Below are 22,086 nucleotides of genomic sequence, written 5' to 3'. Positions count from 1 at the left end.
TCTTAAATATAGAGGTGAGATAATAGGCTTTCTGATGAAGATTTAGAATATTGGGATGAAGCACAGATTCTGGAAAAACAAAGAAAAACAGCAATCTGTCTGGGAAGAAACAGAAGACAATAAACGGATGGACGGACAGAGAGATGGATGGACGGACAGACGGATTTATTTTTTCAAGAGTGAAGTGAAATAGATTTTCACCCTTATTCTATTATTTTGTTTGTGATAACCAAAGATTTATCAAACCAAATTTTTGGTAATCACATCTGAAAGCCATAAATAAATTAAGTGAAAAATCAAGACATATTAACTGTTTTGTTTAATGTTTTTAAGGCTCATAGGTGTAAGATTAACAGTCTGTTACTGTGTCAGGAGAAAGAAAGTTACTTTGCCAAGATGTCACTATGATTTTTTTCCTCTTCTGTTTGTCAATCTTCAAACTTGGGATGAAGGTTTAATGATTTGTTCATTGTCTATAAGTGCCCCCAAGTGGCTAAATATGTACTTATCAAATTAATCAGAAAATGGGCTGGACTTCTCCTGTTGGAGCTCCTTTAAAAATATATGCTGCAGAGAGTGAACCTTCAGTGGTGCAGATTGAACATCTGCATAATGCAGCATGAAACCAAATCATGTTATTTTAGGGTAAATTATGCAACATTTGAGTGAATCCTATAGAAGCGATGTGTATGCATAGCTTGTCTGCTGCTTCTAAGGTGTGCTGTTCATGCTACAGAATTTTTCAACCTATCTCACTCTTGCTTAGCTATATGTGTAGAACGGAGAAGCTGTGTCGACTGAAAACTCTTGGTAGGAAATGCAACTGCGTGTCGTGGACATAAAAAAGACTTTGGCACAAAAAGTAATCTCAGGTGCTTTTTTTCTTTCACTCCATGTTGGATTTTCGATTGCAGGTTGTTGTCCAGGATGGCAGGGATGAAGGAACAGCAGATAACGGAAGAGAAGCCCCTGCTGCTGGAGCAAAGAGGAGCAGATGCAGACATGGTTAGTCCACCATGTTTATCATTTGCATGTGTTTTTGTTGCCCTTTGCCCTCCTGTCTGGGCATTCAAATGCCATTACTGAGGGCTTTCAAAAACTCTTGGCATATTAAGACTGAGCTGTTTGTGCTCATTATTTGTGATGGCTTATAATTAGACAATGGGCCTGTTTACCAGCGGAGGAGGAAATTAATGAACTCTATCCAACCATGACAACACTGGGAGAAGATGAGAGCTCATTTAAGCTTTGAGAGAAAGAGACTGAGGGATTGAAAGACAGAAAAAGAGAGAGAGAATAGGCAGAGGCGATTACATAAACACCACTTATTCCAGTCCACTTAGGTGTTGAGTAAGCAACAGGTAGAGGCTGAGGCTAAATCAGGGGTTCTTGAATACATCTTGATGCAGGAACAATGAAAATGATGGAGACTTCTCAAATGCAAAAATGACTAAAAGAGGCAAGATGCATGCCTGAAAAGCACACCGTCTATTGCATCTTGAAGCTTTCCTGACAACAATTTCTAAGTAAAGTGACTTGGTTATTATTCTCTTCAACAGTGCAGATAAAAGTTGCTCGATTTAAAACGAGGACGCGGATAAGCTTAAAGACAAATAACTAAACGGTCATTTCTCCTTCACATCCCACAATGGAAAGGAATAAAAGAAAGAAAATGAGGTTCCAGTAACGCAACTCTGCCTCCTTTTGCCAGCCTTAGTCATGGCTTAGCTGTGACTCTCTTTGTCAGGAATATGATTCATCCAGGTAAAATAGGAGCTCCATCTTTGAAAGGGAAGAAATGGAGAATATGTTCTCCATTAGTACAAATCTCATAAACCGCCATTGATCTGCAGGAAAGGTCATTAGGCCTGCTCATTATAACTCTGTTGGTAAATATCGAACGCCATTGATTGCTGCCTCATTGATCCTGTTACATGTTGCATGACTTGACTAGCTGCTGTTTGATTCTGTGAATGACCTCTTTTGCTCAAGCACATGCTCCTGATGCCTCTCGCTGCTTATTTAAAGTCCGCAGCCCCACAGCACAGGCGACCTTTAAAAGCAGTGAGTGATTGCTGGTTGCGCAAGACGGTGGTAAAACCCACAACCATTAATGTCTGACAAGCCCTTCGTTCAGTCGGTGTGGGAAAAGAACACACAGCGTTTGGATTGAGAGTGATGAAAGAATATTTGATTAGATGCTGTGCTCCTGTTCACATTGCAGAACAAATGAAACTGTCCAAAAAAAAGTTAACAAGAGTAAAAATTATGATGAAATATTACATTTTTTAAAAAAGTTTCCATAAGTTGTCATTGGTTCAAAGTGCATTTTCGCAAGGCATGAACAGAGCAGATTCCTGATGCATTATTGCTTTTTGATTCAGAATATGATCACCACTTGTTCCTCTACTCTAATCAGAAGAAGCCTGCAAATCTTTAGCCTGACCTTTCTGGTGACACAGGAACAGAAAAGCTATCATGAAACGGGACACTGTGTTCCTTCCTTGGACATTCGAAGGACAAGAAGCTCACCAAGAGCATTTTAGGAGAGCTGCACAAGCACCAGATAAAGAAAATGTGAAATACAGACATCGTGTTTTATGTCTTATGTCTTGTTGCCCAGTAACCACTTTGTTGTGCTTGTTGTTTTGCAACACAGCAGGATAAAGGAGAGGAGGCATCGGCGGGACTCCCATGCCCCGAAAGCCCTGCACCCCCTAATGAACCCCCTCCCCCCCGCCGCCCCACTCACCGCTGGCATGCCTTCGCACGGCACTGGCTCCGCCAGACCCGCCGTCGGACCAGCGGGGTCCTCCCGGTAACTACCAGAACAACCAGGAGCATCTGACAGGCAGAACACAAAATCAACGCACAGCAGTTCTTACACGGTTAAAGACTAACTTCACAAAAAGAACCACTAAGACACTTTTTTCAAAACTTTGAGAGTAGCAGCTGAATGGTGACACAGTTGGAGTTGAGTCCTCTAAAATTAACAGCAATAAATGAGATACACGTGAATACCCAAATTTAAATATTTGGTGACATTGATTTCCACATTTGTCACTCTTAAAGTCCCAGACGGCGTCTGTCTTCGAGCTGCTGAAGGGTTTCCAACGAATGAAAAAAATGAGAACATTTAGATTAGCAGCATGCATCAAAATCACATATTCTCATTTATGCAATTGATGATTGACATAAACGACTCTTTTTGATAAAAAGATTAAGGCATTTTGTTTAGCACCAATTTCTTCTAAGCAAACTAGCTAAATGCTAACAAGCTAAAATGCTGAGAAAGACTTGAAACAAGATGGTAAACATGTGCAATTGACCTACATTTGAATAAATTAGATTGATTTATTAAGTTATTGGCATTACTGTTGGCGTATCTAGTGCTCACAAGCCAACGAGCTAAATGCTGACATTTCTAACTAAATTTTATCCGATTAGTCTAAATCACATTGTGAAAGAAGCTGCTGGTTCAATTCATTAAAGTAATAGCTTTGTAAGAGTTCAGTTGAAAATGAAACATTTTGTCCAGATCCAGTTGGAACAACCTTAATAGGAACATGTATTACAAATCTGATGCGGAGTTAATAATGTCCTATAGTTATTTCTCTGTGAGGTCTTGTTGTTTAGTGCAACTGCTTCGGTCTCGTAGTTAAAGAATGTCCTCAGCAGCAAAGCACAACACAGCAGCGCAATAGATAAACTTTAATCCGCTGTGGATTTAATCAAGTCAGTTCCTTGATCCTCTACGACCGGATGTCTTAAACTTAGTATTGCTGAGAGAAATCCTTAGAAAAAAAAAATCTGAAATCTAGGCCAAAATCTACATTCTACCCCCCCAAAAAATAATAAAAAATAACCCATAAAGACAGACACAGATTAAAACTGCAGCCTTAGTGATTTGACGTTCTGTTCAGGTCTGCAAGGCTGAAGGAGCAGCCACCTGTAAGAATTCATTTCCTTTGGTTCACATCTTTCTAAACTGAGCCATGACACATCTTCTACATGGGTGTTGAGTGTTAAAAGGAAGAGAAGAGTGCCACCTGCTGGTCCGACCACCTTACTACCATCACTAACATCTTCCCTGTTTGAACAAAACAAAATATAACCACCTGCATGAAATAAGTCTTATGGGGATCTAAGTCGCCTCAAAACCACACCTCTCCTTGGAGGATGAGTTAAATTCATTCAATCACCATTAACACATCCTGTTAATGTGGCACAAACAAAGCAACGCATTGGAAAATGTAAAATTCACTCCAAAATTTCTCATAGGGCAGTTTCTGGGGGGTTTTGGGGCAGCTTCAGATCCTGTGGTTTTTGTAACTTGTTTCTCTTTCTTTAGGTGTTTCCCTCCTCTAACTCTGTGGCTCTCCTGTCATTTTCTTTCAAGTCGTCACAGCTACTCGGCTAAAATTTCACATCTTGTTTCCATTGTTCACCTCTTTTGCTTCAGTCGTGGTTTTATATTTGTGTCTTGTGTGTGTGTGTGTGCGTGCGTGTGTGTGTGTGTGTGTGTGTGCGTGTGTGTGCGTGTGTGTTTTCTATCTGAAGCATCCCCGACTAACCCCACAAATCCAGAGGTGTGCATGTCCAACAAGGAGACGGGCCACCTGTTCAGACAAACTGTCTAACCACACATCCGCACCCTTAATTTGTTTTTTTTTTTTTTTTGTCTTATTAAGATTTACAGATGTTCCTGCTGTGCTCTCGGCTTTTTAACTATGTGTATGATGAGTGAACCTGTTTTGGTGTGCAGAAAGTTTGTAAAAAAATATATATATATATATATATATATATTATATATATATATATATATATATATATGTTGTTCTTACGCATGTAGTATATGTGTTTTATGTCAATACATCAAAGACCAGATTCCATCTTGAGGTTCAAAATCACCTGAAAGGCAAAACATAATTTACATAAAGCCTACGCCTACAACGTCAAAACCAACAAATTGATGACTGTTGGATTGAACTTGCCAAAGTACTCTTACTCCTTCAGGTTTTTCACATATCACATTGCTAAATTCAAGGTGTTTTATTAGGGATTTTATATGACAGATCAACACAAACCATAGCACATAACTGAAAGGTGGACAGACGCATGATTTTAGATTTATAAAGCATTTTCCTCGTCTTTATGATGCTTTTTTGTTCACTCGTTGTGCTATAAACAAATCAGTGAATGTATATTTGAAAAATTGCAGCTTTTGCATGCCAAGTATCGTCTTCCTTCATGTCCATGTGGTACCTTGTGTTGGCATGTCACAAAAGTCCAAATAAAGTGCACAAGTGATTTACGGTTGTGAAAAGGTTTCGTCTGGTCTGAGTACTTTTGCGAGGTACCGACTGCTTGTTGATTCGGATCGATTGCGAGGTGGTTTGCCATGAGAAGGGATCTGGCTGCTGCACAGCATCATGTGTTCAAACACCATCTTTCACCATCATTTAATTTGGCGCTCTTCTCAATTTCCCACACATCCTTCACGTTAAACATTTATGTGAGGTTTCTATTCGGGAAACAGTCTCACGAAATCCACAGATCAAAATCAATACATAAATAAACAAGGAGGAAATAAAAAAAAACAGCTGATGTCAACGGACATTCAGAAATCTGTGACGTAAATTAGACAATTACCATTGTATTATATTAAATATTCAGAATTAATTTGTATGATTGAATAGTTGTCAAGGTGCTTAAAAAGTGAAGAGAAAACATTTTTGAGTAATTTTCATACTCTTGAATTCTTTGCGATGTTTACCTTTCAAGCCTGTTTATTAGTTTGCTGTGGTATCAGTGAAATATCTCTAAGTATTTGCCCTACTTGTTTGATTCAGCATCTAATTGCTTTGAAAAAATGAAACTATGAACAATAGAATTTGGGTTTTGGGACAAGAATTTGCAAAAAAAAAAAAACATAAAGAGCACATAAATATTCACATCCCTTGAGATCGATACGCCTGTGGCTGAAAACGTCTCAATCGGGAAAAAAAGCAAAGACTTACATTGACTACTCTCTGGTAATCTTCACTTTACAAACTGTGACAAATCTGTCTGCCGGATTTCTTTTTAATAAGGAATATGGGTGCAATCATTAATTTCCCAGATATATATTTAGTGAATTGATGCTACATCGTAAAAATCAATTTTGCCTCTGACATACAAATATACTCTGTGGATTCTTCACAAAATGTCAAACTACATTGATTCTGGTTTCATTTTTAACAACAACAACAAAAAAGAAAAGTAAAGAAAAAGGCTGAAACACCCAAACAGGGTGATTACATTTAGAGGCGTTGCAAGTTCAAAGACATGAACTACCTTTTATTTTAAAGTTTGCAACTTTTTTTTTCTACTACTAAAGCTACAGCTGATGGTAAATATGCTGCCTTAGCATGCCCTGTTTGGACCGACAGAGCGCTACTGTCGTCTCTCCAACAATGGATGTTTTGCTCCTTGTCAGTAAAGTTCACACACTTTTTTCTTGTTCTTATCTTGACATAATGGTTTTTATGTGTTTCATGTGCTTTGCCTCCCTGACCAGGAATGCCCTGAACAACTGATGCCACCGGGTGACTGGAAGGTACGAACCCTCTCACTCCTCCACTCTATAACTATTGCAGTCGTCTCTGTTTTCTCACTCTGTGGCGGTTCGTGGTGTTTCCTTGCTCATTCCCTTTGGACATGCTTTGCTTGGGTCAACGGTCTTAATGTAGGAATTCATATTTTATTCCTAGGCCTGAGATAGTAGCTGCTGTCCTGAAAGAGATACACACTAATTTTATGCAGAGTTATGGGGAGTGTGTGGTTCGTCTGGGTGGGAAAGTCAAGACTTTGTTGCTTTCATGCACAAAATCAATGCTTGCGTTTAAGAAGTTTTTGTAAAAATGTTATTATTTCTTTTAAATCTATTTTCGTGGCACCAATGACATTTATTCATAATGATGAAACAGGAAATGGGAAGAGATAAGAGAGGAGGAATGTCTGAAACAAAGTTTGAAGGTTGCAAATCAAGCCCAGGATGGCTGCGTCATATTCATATGTCATATTCTTATGTCATATTCATATGTCATATTCTTATGTCATATTCATATGTCATATTCAGCCTCTCAAGTGGAGTTTTGTGGAGCTGTAATCAGCAGTCAGTAGCTTACCACCTCAGTAGTAGAACAGCTTAGTGCAGCACTAAGCTTTTCAGATGACTTCAAGTTTTGAACTAACAACTCGTTAGCGAGGAGGAAACAATGGAGGGGAAAAAAAAAAAAAAAAAAAAACGATAACCCAAAGCAGACTGTGAAGCACATCCAGTTCAACGCCTCGACTCCACGTTGCTTGAGGCCAGGTGTGAATGTTTCGCAGTTTCTGATCTTCAATAAACCATTTCGAAATCTTGTGGATTGCTCCCGATTGCTTTTGCTGATCAGAGCTTAAGTTCCTTCAGCGATAAGTGGCAGTCAAGTGTGACAGCAAGTTTCTCTACAGCTAAAGTTGCTAAAGTTTCTCTCTCTCCTCTGTTATCACACCTCACCTCATCTGAGAGCTCCGGTGCTGCAATAATGAAGCAGGAAGGTTCAGTGTGATGTGTGATTATTTTTAAACAGTGACCTGCTAAATCGTTCACTCTGAAGTCAGTGAAGTGAAGAGTATTCAGCCGAAGACCACTTTTGTTTTGTTCCTTTCTGCTCTAATCTTTTAAACCTGTACAGTGACAATATAATGTCATTTGTCTTTACATTTTCAGTTTTTAAAACCTGGTTCATGAGGCCGTGACAACAAAAAGGAGAGATTGCAGAAGATTGCAGCACCAAATTAAATTTTTAGATAATAATAATAATAATAATAATAATAATAATAATAATAATAATAATAATAATAATAATAAGGCAATATGATGTGAACATCAGGGAATCAGTCATGCAGGATGTTTATTAGTTTGAAGCTGATAGGATGCAGAGTCAGCAGGGAGAGAGTTAATCTCCTGTGTGTGGGTGACAAAACGGGGACAACATCAATGACAGCAGGGGAAAGATCCTGAGTGATCTGTCTGACGGAAAAAAGAGGAATGATGGAGTGAAAAAATGTGAAAGATCGAAAGGCCGAGTGGAAGTCGCAGAGACAGGACAAAGGATCTGTTGATGAACGTCGGCACAGAGCAGAGAGAGAGGGGGAGGCTCTGCAGTCGACACACCATTGCTGCCACCTTGATGTGCACGTAGGCTGCTGGTTCTCCACTGTGTTGCTGTAACTGGAGAGAAATGTGGGTTCGGTGTCTGTGAGCGTCGCACAGCGCGGTGAGCCTGACTCCGCTTCATCGCTAGGCCCAGTCGGTTGCAGCTCCCACACGACGAGGTGGGAGAGTCAAGGTCACATCGTTGTCACTGCAGATGTGTCAGAAATGTACAGGGTTGAGTGCTGGACAAAAACATTGCACGTTTCATTCTTGAGCCAGAGTTTTGCAAGGTTGAAGACGCCCATTTATTTACTCTAAATCCTATTTGTTCCATTGTGTCTTTTCTGTTGATTTCCACTGCTGTGCCCATCGACTTCCAACACAAATAGCTGTTAATTATGTTCTGATAGTATTTTCACTAGTTGCTGGCTCAATTATTGGCGGTGATGCTGATGCCATTTTGTTGGGGTTTAGCTTCTGGTTTTGTTGCTAATTAGATGGAGAAGAAAGAAGCCACCATGCTGTGCCTAAAGCGTTGACTCATCTTTTTGAATGGCAGCCAGGCAAAGTTGCATTTTGAACTCCACTAGAGCGGCCATGTTTTACGTTTTTCAGCATCCACCGAATCGTGGCATCAAACTACACAAAGGTGTGCATGCTTCTGCAACAAGATCATTGAATTAAAATTTTAAATCTTGTTCCCCCAAATATATTTGTTGTTCAGAGAAACACATAGAATTAATTTAGCAGAATCCTGGTCTCATTTGTTTAATAAAAAAAAAAGAAAAAATATTGTGTGTGTGTGAGCAAAAAAATGTGCAGCAAAATGACCAATTTCAGTCTGAAATAAACAATAGTCATGCTGCTCTGAACAAAGGGGTTCACAAATAATAAAAAAAAAAACATGCATTGCACATCTGCATTTGCGTTGCTAAAATGAGCCACATCTGAAATTAACTGTAACTGTTGGCCTAATTTGTTTGTCAGAAGTCAGGAGCAAAACAAGATCATAGAGAAAAACAGGTAAACATCGCATCGAATCACGCGCAGTGTTGCTGATGAGAGAGCCTCTGATGACTGACATGATGGTCAAGCCAATAAGACAGTGTGTGTGTGGGGGTGTGTGTGGGGGTGTGTGTGTGTGTGTGTGTGTGAGGGGGGGGCAGATCTCTGAGCCTATCACCAACATGCTACACACGCTCTCCTGCCTCCGCCGTGTGGAGTACGTGAGGCAGGGTGAGGGATGTGTGAGGGAGGAAAGAGAGAGGAGGGGCAGCTGCTCCCAGAATAAGAGCGCGTTGTTGCCTGCAGAGCAGACAAAGACTCTGCGGCACTCACCATCCAGCCCTCCATCCTCCAGCGAGTGCATCACCAGGACCTAGTCCCGTAAAACAGGAGAGGTCCTGCCGCTCGTCTGCCTTCCCGCAGCCGTCAGTTAACACGCTGCAGCCATGCCTGAGTGCTGGGATGGGGTGAGTGATGAGTGCAAACAAAACAACACCAATGGGAGTGTTTTTTGGGGGGTTGAGCTGTTGTTGCTTCTGCCTGATGTTAAAACGTTCATCGCGCATGCTGGTGTGGGGTCTGCCTTCTCCTGCAGCATCAGTACCAAATGATGCTCCCTCCTCCGGGATTGTCCCACTGACACATATTGGCGCAGTGGGACAAATGCAGTTGGATGTTGACATCCTGAAGCTCAGTCTCAGAGGCCAATCTGAGGAGGAATAGGCTATTTGATCTTTTTCAAAAATCTAGTTATAGGTGAGAAAATGTTTACCGCTTGCCTCCTTTTTCCTTCGGCTCTTTCTGCAGAGGAAACATGCTGACATGTTGTTATTGCAGAACCCAAATGTTCGGAGGTCATTTTCATCTTTTCTGTGTTCATCTGAGCTGATGCACACACTGAGACATCCTGGAAAACACACCTCCTCATGCAGTAGCTGCCTTAAATTAGAACGCTGACTGTGGATAACAGTGATTTTAAAGCTGAACTAACAGCGAGATACGCGGTCTGGATTAATTCATAACTATCCTGCATGACTCTCTGCCTGTAGGGAGGATTACAGAAAAATTCTGGCACTTAGCTGCTGTCTGCGTGTTTATTATTATTTCATGTTACGAAGGGATAGATGTAGAATGTTTGTGTTTCTCCAAACTGGGAGATTGACAGCAGCAGACTTTTATACTCAGGTCTGGGTAAAAAGAAAAATAAACATGCAGGGATGAGGACAACAGTGATGTAATGTCAGGATACAATTCAGGGTCTGTTTGCTCCAGAGAGGAGAGGCTGCAGCAGCATCATTAGAGAGGTTTCAATGCAGCTTAAAGCGTGGATCCAGTCACAGTGATCACTGCTCTGTGTGTGTGTGTGTGTGTGTGTGTGTGTGTGTGTGTGTGTGTGTGTGTGTGTGTGTGTGTGTGTGTGTGTGTGTGTGTGTGTGTGTGTCCAGTTGCATTTGCTTCATACCTCCATTTTGAATTTGCCTGGCTGTGACCAGAAGACAAAATGTGGGTCATAACATGAGACGTTTTGATTCACGGCTCAGCTGATGATGCGACGTCTTCCTCTGTTTTGGTTTCACAGATCTCTGTCTGAACATAGAGGCTTGGTGAAAGGCTCTGACTCACGCTCTAACTAGCTTTTTATGTCTAGCGACAGTATCTGCTTATGATTATTTTATTTGAGTGATGTCATATTTTAAACATAATGAAATACTTGCAAGGAATCAATGTCCAAGGGGCAGACACCAAAAAAAAATAAAAAATAAAAAATCTTATTTTTGCGTTAAATATATCCAAACTACAAGAAAGCATTATATTGCATTATAAACGTCAAATAAAGACAATCTTTTAAATCTTTTCTTTTTTAATCTTGAATTAAAAACCTCTGCAGGCTGCACAGTGGCACAATTGGTAGCACTGTATTTGTTCTTATGTTCCCAGAACAAATAGGCTCACGTTTCATAATTGCATATAATCTCTGTTAGAGATTTTCTGGTATTATCATTTTGCTAAAGTTTTCTCTTCCTTATGTGTGTATAACCTGGCCTGGAAGATACAACTGTCTTCACATGAGGTCATAATACTTTATGGTCCTCGGACTTTAAAGTCTTCCTGTGTTTATCTGCTCATTTCCTTAATTGATAGTTTGACCCAGAGCTGAACTGGGCTCAGATGGTAGATCAGGATATCACACCTGGAACTGAGTTGTTGGTCTGTATGTGTTAAGTGTTTTACAATCTCTGTTGTTTTCTGACAGCACCATGTGACTGTTCTTCTGTGACAATAAAAAGGCAGCTCACTGAAAGCAGAGCAGAACGCTCTGACGCTTGCAAAAGTAGTGGATAGAGCCTTCTCCTTTTGCGCAGAAGCTGGACCATAAATAAATTCATATACGTTGTCTGTGGTTATTTTTAATGTAAGGTTCGAGGAAAATACCTAACAATCTCATTTCGCCTTATCTAGGTTTCGATCCCAGTTTTGGCCAATTAATTCTCATGGCTCAAATTCTTGTCACAGATTCTGATCGAACCATAGCAACGCCAGGTAACTTAGTGTCACTATGCTAAATAACGACTCGTTGGTAGAAATGATTGATCAGAGTAATATAAAAACATGAACTTGTCTTAGGGCATACCCAGAATAGATTATTGGAAATCACTTTAAGCCACTCGGTGTCAAGGTGAGTCCAAAGCCTTCATGGATATTAAATCATGCATGGCCTGTATGAAATGTCCCATATGATAGAAAACTCTAAAACTATCAAAACTAGAAAACATCTGATGTGGAAGAAAACTATGGCTAAAGGAGAGACTTAAGGAATGTAACTTTCAGTACATTGAAGATAAAACTGAAATATGTGCGTTTATCTTTCTATCCCTTTTATTTCTTAATTATTTGGACCAATTTTGTTCCAATAATAAACAGCTAAATGGTTTTTCATAGCACAGAAGTAAGTTTAGTCAAAGTCAAGTGAACGCAGCCTAGTCCAGATGGATTCATGTATTTGTTGGGCCACCAGGTGAGTGTGAGTCTCTGCATGTGTCACAGGAGCATGATGTCGAGACTCCTTACGGGATGCTGCATGTGGTGATCCGAGGCGCTCCCAAGGGGAACAAGCCTGCGATTCTCACCTACCATGATGTGGGATTGAACCGTGAGTATTCAAAAGAAAAAAAAAAAAAACGTGCTGCCAGGGCCAATTATTGCCTTGGAGAGGCGATAATTGGCCCTCTTTGTCATCCTGATCTTCTGTTTAATGGGCACCATAAGGCTGAAGTGATATCTACAAAAATAAAGGAAGTCATTTTTGAATTGGTACAAAAAAAACAAACTATTTATATACAAATCAGAATCTCAACTTTGAGCAAGATGAAAGGAGAAGGAACTTTAAAGCAAGAAAAAAGGAGCTGACCACAATGAGTGGGATTTTTGCAAGGTGACTATTGTGCACAAATTCAAAGTATGTTTTTCAAAGCTTAGACTGCGATATAAAAGCTTCAGGCTATGGACAATGTTTACAGGAAGTTCTCTTATTTTGTCTGCTGTACTTTTGTTCGATAGCCAATAAATGACTGGCCTTTTTGACTGCGGTTATGCAGGTAATGAAACCAGTTTAAAATCTTGATGCCAAATAGAAAACAAAACTAATGAAGTCGGTACTTTCAACATTTTGGAGTAGGTTTTATTACTAATACGGATGACAACAACATTATATCTGTTTAACTTTTTCATCACATCTCAAGATGACAAGTTTCAAGACAGTTGTGTGTAAAACGTATCATTAAAATGTGCAACCAGGTAGATTCATGACAAAAACACACACTTTTTTTTATATTAATACAAAAAATAGATGCCTAGAATAAAGAGAAGATCATAAACAATGCTTCATTTGAGATTAATAAGGATGTAAAAATACACACGGAAAATACATTTCAGACTTGTCACTCTGTACTTAGGTTTCAATTAGTTCTAGACGTCATCAGTTCTGCCTTTTAAAAAATAAAATATAATCATTAAAGACAGCCAAACGTGTTAATTTCTTACTATACGTATTTCAAGTAGCTAATTGTTTAACCTCTAGAAAACTTTCAAATCCAACGTTAAACCCAATGAGGACAGCCTGGTGTAACTTATGCAGCTTAGAATGGCTTTGGAATGGCAGATAATCAGGATAATCACACAGATGTAAGTCTGAAAAATGGCTAAAGCCAATTATGCAAATGAAGACAATCCCAGTTACTGAGTTCATCAAGTAAAAAAAATGCTAATTTATCCTGAATGAGGACAAAAGAACAGTCTCAAAAGAGCTAAAACAGCATTATGACTCACTCGCTGCACAAAGATCGCCTCAATCTCTGTGCGTTGATCTGTGTCAAAGTTGAAGGTCGCCGCACGAACGCCTCACATGCCAGAATGCAACACTACCCGATTGGCATTTCATTAAATCAGACGCTAGATAAACGATACAGAGACAGAAACTGTCTCAGAGGGGCGGTTATGTAAAAAATGCAAAGACGAAAATAGTAAAGAGGTGATGAAAGAGGCGTGGATGAAATGTAGGTCAGAAAAACATCCCTATCCTGCAGAGAGAAGTGGGTGGGGCCAACCAGCAGCAATGCGGCTCTGCCTCAATGAGCGAAGGTGGGATAAAGATGGTGGTGGGGGGCTGGGTGCAGCACCCAATGCTGGGATGACTGCAGATATCAAATTGTTTTTGCTAAGTGACCTGCTGCTTTGTTCCCTGATTCTGCCTAAAGTCATAAGTTAGGAGGGGGGAGGATTCTTATAATTGACCCCATAGACTAAAAATTAAGAACGGAAACAAAGAAATAATTATGTATTTTCCTGCAGCAGAGCCACGTGACTCTTAGCATCTGCAGCTTATCATTTCACCACAGGACAGAGGAAAATGCTCAAAAAGCAGAGAAATATGTCTGAAACTGGGTGGAAATTCAGTCTTCCGTTAAAATAAGGCTTAATAAGCAGATAGGGGAAAAATCTGCCAGAGGACTGATGAGGAACACTGGAGAGGAGAAAACATGGAAAAAAGGAGTGTGTGTGTGTGTGTGTGCGTGCGTGAGCGTGTGTGTGTGTGTGTGAGTGTGTGTGTGTGTGTGTGGGGGTGTGTGTGTGTGTGTGTGTGTGTGTGTGTGGCGTCCGGGGGGCTACATGGAAAATGAAATGAAGAGAAACGGATTAGAAGTGAGCATACAGAGGGTCAGTTTGAGAAGTAGAAAAGAGGTTATGCAGCAGGAATTGTTGCAGATGATGGAGCTGAAGTTTTCAATCCGACTGCAGAAAAAAACGCAGGATGAAGACGGGAGGAGAATTTGAGCTTCTGCACAGGGTGAGGAAAAGAAAGTCCAAAAAGAGAAAGTAGGTCATGGAGTCGATGGGAGGGCAAGACACCAAGCGTGCGTCGATGATTCAGCGTGTTCTTGATGGGGAAGTTCTCACCTCAGTGATGCTCACTTAACGTAATGACCACATTCTCATAAGCCTGCAATGCAAAGCCGCTGCTGTTAGAAAGGCCGGACATCTCCCTCTTTTCCTGCCTTCCCCTACTTTTCTTTTCTAACCCAGTTGCCATGTTAATTGGTTCATTTAATTAAAGCCGCTCTGTCAGAGCCCTGAGGAGGAAACATTGTTGATGCGCGGCTTCACCGATTCACCACACACAGGCTTAAAGTAGGACGACCGCAGAACCGGTGGGAGGAGGACAGAGGAAGCGCTGACACTATAGATTAAGCCATTCCAGAGTTTAATGTTTCGAGTTTAATGTTCCGAGTTTTTCCCACCGCGCCTCAGGAAATAGGGCTCCGAGTCTAAAACTAATCCTTTGTGAGTCATTGCCACAACAAGCTGGATTCTCTGGATTTAAGAAACTAAAAATATTTTTACATTCTAAGATAGATGCAGCCTGGCAAGCACAAAAATTAGTGTCAACAACCAGGAAACACCAAGTAAGGCAGTCAGAAATTTTGGAAAGTTAAAAAGTTCTTGCAAATATCTGTATTTTTTTTTTTTGTTTTTTTGTTTTTTTTGTATTCATTACCGCAGATGAAAACAAGAATCACTTCTGGCAGTTTCTTGTTTTGCGTGTTTTTCATGTTCAGTTTAAATCAAAGCTTTAATTCAGTGACAAAACCAACAGTTCTAATCAATATTAGACATTGTTTGTCTAATATTGTGACAGTCTAAAAATGTGACAGTGTTTAGCTTTAGTTCAGGGTAGTTTCACTGTTTGCATTTTCAAAGCAGGAACTAAAACAGAACTAAATGCACTCATATTTAGTTTGGGCTTGAAAAATTTTCTTAACACAAGTTATTTAATTGTTTGACCAGGTGCCGTTTAGTTTTGGCTCAGGCTAACTGTAACTGCATTTTTATTGCTTTCACAGATGTTATTTGAAAGTTATGCAAAATAAAAATCAATCTCACAAATATTGAGTTAAAGCTGAATATTTTGACACATTTCAATCCCCCCAAAACTGCTTGGTTAGGAAAAATGTGACAAATTAAAGTTTAGCTTTAGTTAGATATGACTACATTGTCACCAAGTGTAACATTAAAATTTGTTTGTATGTTGTAAATTTACGCAGTTAAAGTGATGGTTTTACTACTACGGTATAGTTCAGTTAAATATTTCAGTCGCACTAAAATATAGAGAATTACTAGAGAATCTTGAAAGCATCATAAGTAGCTCTAGTTAAAGTTACCATTACAGCTCAAAATAGAGAAAGTTTAGAAACTTGCACAACATATTTTGAAATAAAATAAAAGGTTTAAATTTTTCATTTTAGACTAACACTTAGTACTTCTTATAAACCCCAATAATAATTTCACAACTGTTAATAATTAGCCACGCCAGCAACAGTCAGGTCTAGTCAAAGTGTGATGCATATTCAATTATTCAATAAGATTACATTTCTCTGCTCCTATCCCTCCATCACTATGCCTTTTTTCCCTCCTCCAGACAAAATGTGCTTCAATCCCTTCTTCAATAACGAGGACATGCAGGAGATCACCAAGCACTTTGTGATCTGTCACGTCGACGCCCCGGGGCAACACGTTGGAGCGTCGCAGTTCCCACAAGGGTGTGAAGCGCTTCGTCTTTTAAAAAAGACAAATGTCACTGTTGAATGGAGACATGTTCATCATTGGACACTTTAACTATCAAGTGTTTATGCCTGTGATTAAGCTGGGGACGATTAAGTTTCCAAAGACACCAATTCTTTACTTGTTTTTGACAAAAATGTTATTACTAAACTATCATTTTAAGCATATATCCTTTTTTACTGATTAATATTATTATTTTTTTTCTACATTACTCTATCAGTGTAACTAAGGGTTTATAAATATAATCAAGAAAAAGGTAAAGATTACAGAGTCCTACATTTTTATACCGGCAAATACTTAATATGTAACATTGTTAAATAAATAGTTATACACAATACAAACTATATGTAATTAGAAAATCGATCTGGGCGAAAAATGCAAGAAATCTTTGATTAAAAAGAGCAAAGCCATTGATAAATTAGGGATGTTTTAGCATTTTAAGAGGTTTGATTATCTGTTGTAGGACATAATTTGTTTATATATGTAACTATGCTGATATTTATTAGCATATTAGCGCCGCATTCAGTTTAAAATGACCCCAAGTGAATGATAGGAGCGACAGATGGACATAAAGAAGAGTTTATTACATGGCTTTAGTGAGCGACTGATTACCTGTCTGCTCAGTCATTTGAATCAAAAAGACAAACTCTGTCCTTTTCCTCCACAGGTACCAGTATCCCACCATGGACCAGCTGGCTGGGATGCTGCCCACTGTTGTGCAGCATTTTGGGTCGGTGTCATTTGCACTAAAACTGAATTGCCTGCAAATTTATGTGTGTTTATGTTGCATTCAGTGTCTGAGAAACCAAACATTGTTGGAAATAACTGCGGATGATAGTAAAAAAAACAGTTGCAGCTTGAGTTAACAGCTTCAAGCTTCATTTTACAACATTTATAAAGTATTGAGCAAATGTAGGTTTTATTTAAGGTTTTGCTTTTAAACTTGATTCAGCTGAGATTTATATTTGCTTCCTACGTGTACAGCTGTTTTATTTGAACAAACACTGGGTAGATTACATGACTTTTTGCCTATCTTATTATTATTAATATCGTTATTATCAGATTCAAGAGCATCGTTGGGATCGGAGTCGGAGCTGGAGCTTATATTCTGGCCAAATTCGCTGTGAGTTAAACTCTTTTCCTACATCCTGCACCTCTTTGTGAATTATCAACTTCTTTATAAATCTTTAAGTGTTTTTAGCGCTTTCCACTGCAACAACGTCCAGTTAATGTTTAATAATGTCTCAACTTTAGGCACATTTCTACCATTTGCTGCATGTAAAAATTTACCCAAAAATGTATATTTTTTTTTTCCTATTTGGTTGACTTGAACCTAAGTGTTTGTAGCTACAGCGACCACTGCAGGCATTTTGAAACAATTTGTCAAAATCAATGGAAAATCGCACACAGTTACAGCACATCACTGTGGTATAAATTTAGTCACAGATTTTCCAGAAATTGTTATTTCACATTTATACCTAAAGTGACGTAAATGTAAGGAGCAGCACTTAAATGAGTTTCCATTAAAGTAGTTGTGGTGCTTTATTCTTCTTTACTCAGCTGTTGTTCCCTGACATGGTGGAGGGTTTGGTTCTGCTCAACATCGACCCGAATGGCAAAGGATGGATTGACTGGGCTGCGTCAAAGGTGCCTCTTTTCGATCACACTTATAATTCAGGTCTTCCTAAAAAGTCTTCCTTTTTGTGTCAAGCAGCTATCAGTAATGGAAACGTGTGTCATCGTTGCATCTTTAGCTGTCAGGTCTGACCAGCACCATCCCCGACACTGTGCTGCCACATCTCTTCAGCCAGGTATGATCAGACTTCTTTTTTTTTTTTCACCACTTTCCCATTTCTCTTTATTTTATTTTTTACAAAACCCAAGCAGAATGCAGTAAATTAATCTTTTTCTGATTCACTTTTGAATTTCCCTGAGTGGTTGGTGCTTTGTGTGCACGCAGGACGAAATGGTGAACAACACAGAACTGGTCCAGAGTTACCGACAACAGATAACCAACTCCGTCAACCACCAAAACCTTCAGCTTTTCTGGAACATGTACAACAGGTGAGGGAGCAAACCCACCGTCACGCTCCAGTCTGAAAGGCAAAATCTTTATTTCACAGAGAGGCTCAAACTTGCATGGTTTTCCTCTTTTGTTCGTTTGTTTCAGTCGGAGGGACCTGGAGATGAACCGTGGCGGAACAACAATTAATGCCAAGACCTTGAAGTGAGTTTCTAGGAACTTATTTTCACTGCACAGCTTCATGCATGCTTCATGATTTGGACCAAACCTGTTTACAAAGTACTTCTGTTGGTTTTACGTGGTAAAAATTCATAGTTGTAGTTGTTTGTATTGACTGATAGTGATCACAACATGACTTCCCATGAGTATAGAAAAATAGGAGTTTTGTTTCTTTGTTCAAAAACGTTGCAAAGCCTTTGACAGTAAAGTATTCAGTAAAACCAAGAGAATTTGAAAGAATATCCTAAATGCTGATGGGTTTTCTGCAGGTGTCCAGTGATGCTGGTTGTAGGAGACAACGCTCCTGCTGAAGAGGGAGTGGTGAGTCCTACATCATAATTCATGTCTAGGCATAACAGCACAGCCGGTTCGTAACAAGATGAGACTTGAGACGATCTGGGGCAAAAGAAAATGTGACCACTCAAAAATGTACTAAAATATTGGACCAAAAGGAAGATCTGTTCTATTCTTTTTACAAAGAAACAAACAAACTGTTTTCTAAACAATTTAGTCCGTGTAAGTTTGACTTGTCCACTGTGTTCAGTGTTGCACTTTAGACGAAATTGCAAAGTAAATCTGCCTATTTTAGTGTTTGAACTGAAGGCAATTGAATGCATCCCAGACTCTTCAAAAAACAGTGAAACAGCCCTTTAGTTCAGTGCCGACAACATGTGGATGTCGGCTAAACTGCTGTTAGTGACAATTTAGTCATTTTTTTCTGGATGGTTCCCCGGAAGTTTGTAAATGTTACAACACATATAATCAGATATCAAAAACTTGATTTGTACTCATATTTCATTTTGATGTTTATAAAAATGAAATAATTTTTTTAAAAATTCCCTGAAGATATGCATAAAGGGCCCAATTGAATTCATCTCCTCACTCACGGTCAAAACGGTGCCATTTTGTTGCCGAACTAAACGTTTCAAAAGTCTCATACAGGAGATCAGTGTTTTGTAAAAATGTAGTTCTTCTGTCAGCAGCCTTCCTTATTTGGCAGGAGCCTGTCAACGTGAGTCAGAGTAAATAAACAAGAGTCTAATTGGAGCTCCAGGCAGCAGACCGCCCTCCCCTCCCTGCTCCATTCATTGTTTTGCTCTTGGCTCGTTCAGTCAGCAACTGTTTGTTCTCATCCAGGTAAACAGAAACAGGTCAGCCAGCAGAAACCCGGTCCTCTTACTCCACAACCCCGCTGCACCTGCAGGAATGCTGTCCATCTGTGTGTCTTTATGAGGATGATGCATATCTGCGATCCTATAGGTGTGCAGATGTGTGTGTGTATTCTCAAAGGGACAGATGGCCTGGCTGTGTCTCTGGGGTTCCCTAGTTCGAAGTGACCCAGATATGCATGCCCTTCTGCACCAGTTAATCTGCAGCGTGCCCAGATTCTTGTCTCTCCGCTGGAGGCAGCAGGGAGGGACGTTGTTATGAAACATCCTACAGAAAGGAAAGTGGACCGGCGATGAAGATGCGGAGTGTGAAGAGGAGGAGGGATGTAAACAGAAGTTGCTTTGTTGGCTCTCACAGTTTAATATTCAATGTCTTCTCATTTACGAGGCAGGAGCTGCTGAAGTGATCTCCCTACGTTGAGATATGAATGGATTTTTCTGTTTGACATTTCCTATTCCTGTCCTGTGGCCCGACCTACATTTTGTTGTTTTTGGCATCATTTTATTAATTAGCATCCAATTAGCAGCAGAGTGAAAAGAGCTGCCATGTGCGTGATGTTCACTTTGTGCGTTTGTGTCTGGGCAGCGTTGCCTCACGTGAATTAGTGCACATCTGTCTGATTTATGAGTGTGAACACTTCAGCCGAGCCTCGGCCAGCCAGACTGACTCATCTCTGCAGCACACTGCACCATCTGGGTCCATGCAGTCCACTTGGAAGTGTGCTTCACCGCTAATTCTGAGTGAGGTTTATGGATTTTAGAGTTGTGTATAAGGAAAATGAAAAATAAAATGCAAGAACACAAAACTCAGTCGATCTAACATGTTCACAAAAATATCTCTTGTGCTGGAGCTGCGTTAATGACAACTACTCTGCTATGAAAATGCTGACACTAAGTACAACTGAAGTAAAATCAAACAATGCAATGTTTAATTTTGTCTTCAAGGTTGAGTGCAACTCCAAGCTGGATCCAACCAACACCACCTTCCTAAAGGTGACTTTTCATCTTTATTTTACTTAATTTGGTTTTATTGACCTAAAGAACCAATCTGAAGGCATAATGCAGCTTATCAACAATTAGCCTTTAATAATAAATATAATGAATAAAGTACTCTGTCATTTGCATAAAGGCACATTTTGACTGCACAAAGGATAAAAAAAACAAAAACAAACTACTGCCCTGGGGTGCTCCTTTTAAAACTCACAAATGGGGTAAACTGATGCATGCTGCAGTTGCTAATCGGATGCAAACAACTTCTGGGGCTGAAATGTTTGAATCTTAGTGCTAATGTTTGGTTTCTTACCGTGGCAGATGGCTGACTCTGGTGGACTGCCACAGCTCACACAGGTAACATCACAAACACAAGACTTCCCCACAAACAAAAACAAACACCCCGACAAACGACGAGGGCGGCATTTGCAGTGTGACTGAATTAAAAACCGATGAACTTTCTTCCAGCCAGGGAAGCTGACTGAAGCCTTCAAGTATTTCCTGCAGGGAATGGGCTACAGTGAGTATCCTCCGCTTGTCCTAAGATTAGTATTATTAGATTAACATGAAGAAGTCTTTGTAGCATTCATGTGAAGAAAATGTTTTAATGCGGAGGGAGATGAATTGTTAATCTGACCGTCTGTCTTCCTTGCCCCGTTCTTTCAGTTGCTAATGTGAAGGATCGGAGGTTAAGTGGAGGGCCAGGTACTTCCTCCTTCCCATTCAGCTCTGACCTCTTACTGCTGCCCTCTTCAATGGCATTTTCAAATTTATTTCCATTTTTTTTTTTTTTTTTTTTTTTTTTTGGTTCATCCCTTGGGTTATGAATATTATAATATTTTTTGGGCTGTGATTATCTGTTTCACTTTTTTTATTTATTTCTTCTTAATCAGACCAAATTTTTCCTTCAGTGGAAAAATACACTGTCCTCACTCCCCCGTTCCCCCATTCCTACTCCATCGCATCCCCCGATTATGCTCTTTGCATGGCGTTACGCTAGCTTTGAGCGAAAGCATTCAAATTAAAGTCACGACAAACAGAATGTCCTCAAATGAAAATGAATGCAAAATCGGGTCCCACTGGGAGTCGAGACATCCAGGCGGATATTTTTGCATATATGCTGAAAACCAGACGTTTTCATACACTGTATGAAATGATACATAGATCATACATCAATAATTTCTCAAGAAATCTGACTACAATTTTTCTCTATCTGACAAAATACCAAAAATATGTCCTCGGTGTAAAAGAGAGAGAATTCATTGAGATTTTATTTTACGTTCCTCAAGTTCAGTAGTTTACATATCTTTCCCTAAAATGTGGCAGAACTGCCTCCAAGCCACATGACTTTGATCAAATCTTTGGGGTGTTCTTTCACA

The 22,086-nt window shown here is 39.7% G+C and overlaps 1 protein-coding gene across 6 annotated transcripts in view; it reads left to right on the top strand.

Moving 5' to 3' along the window:
- Positions 1–22,086, top strand: part of ndrg4 (NDRG family member 4) — a 47,426-nt gene that overhangs the window by 20,343 nt on the left and 4,997 nt on the right. The window contains exons 2-17 of one of the 6 annotated variants that reach the window (XM_055029278.1): positions 915–1,005; positions 2,663–2,818; positions 6,560–6,598; positions 12,236–12,341; positions 16,164–16,284; positions 16,974–17,036; positions 17,369–17,429; positions 17,867–17,953; positions 18,061–18,117; positions 18,267–18,370; positions 18,477–18,533; positions 18,818–18,869; positions 20,663–20,710; positions 21,029–21,064; positions 21,176–21,227; positions 21,374–21,412. In XM_055029278.1, coding sequence (XP_054885253.1) covers positions 928–1,005; positions 2,663–2,818; positions 6,560–6,598; positions 12,236–12,341; positions 16,164–16,284; positions 16,974–17,036; positions 17,369–17,429; positions 17,867–17,953; positions 18,061–18,117; positions 18,267–18,370; positions 18,477–18,533; positions 18,818–18,869; positions 20,663–20,710; positions 21,029–21,064; positions 21,176–21,227; positions 21,374–21,412 — 1,156 coding nt within the window. In that variant the 5' untranslated portion in view covers positions 915–927. Of the gene's footprint in view, positions 1–914; positions 1,006–2,659; positions 2,819–6,559; positions 6,599–9,372; positions 9,658–12,235; positions 12,342–16,163; positions 16,285–16,973; positions 17,037–17,368; positions 17,430–17,866; positions 17,954–18,060; positions 18,118–18,266; positions 18,371–18,476; positions 18,534–18,817; positions 18,870–20,662; positions 20,711–21,028; positions 21,065–21,175; positions 21,228–21,373; positions 21,413–22,086 lie in introns of those variants that run through there. The other 5 variants (XM_055029182.1, XM_055029446.1, XM_055029366.1 and 2 more) reach the window with 5 other exon arrangements.

This window comes from Poeciliopsis prolifica, unplaced genomic scaffold (assembly GCF_027474105.1).
Source record: "Poeciliopsis prolifica strain line A6 unplaced genomic scaffold, Auburn_PproV2 SCAFFOLD001, whole genome shotgun sequence".
Classification (NCBI taxonomy): Eukaryota; Metazoa; Chordata; class Actinopteri; order Cyprinodontiformes; family Poeciliidae; genus Poeciliopsis; species Poeciliopsis prolifica.
This window is presented reverse-complemented; position numbering and strand designations above follow the sequence as displayed.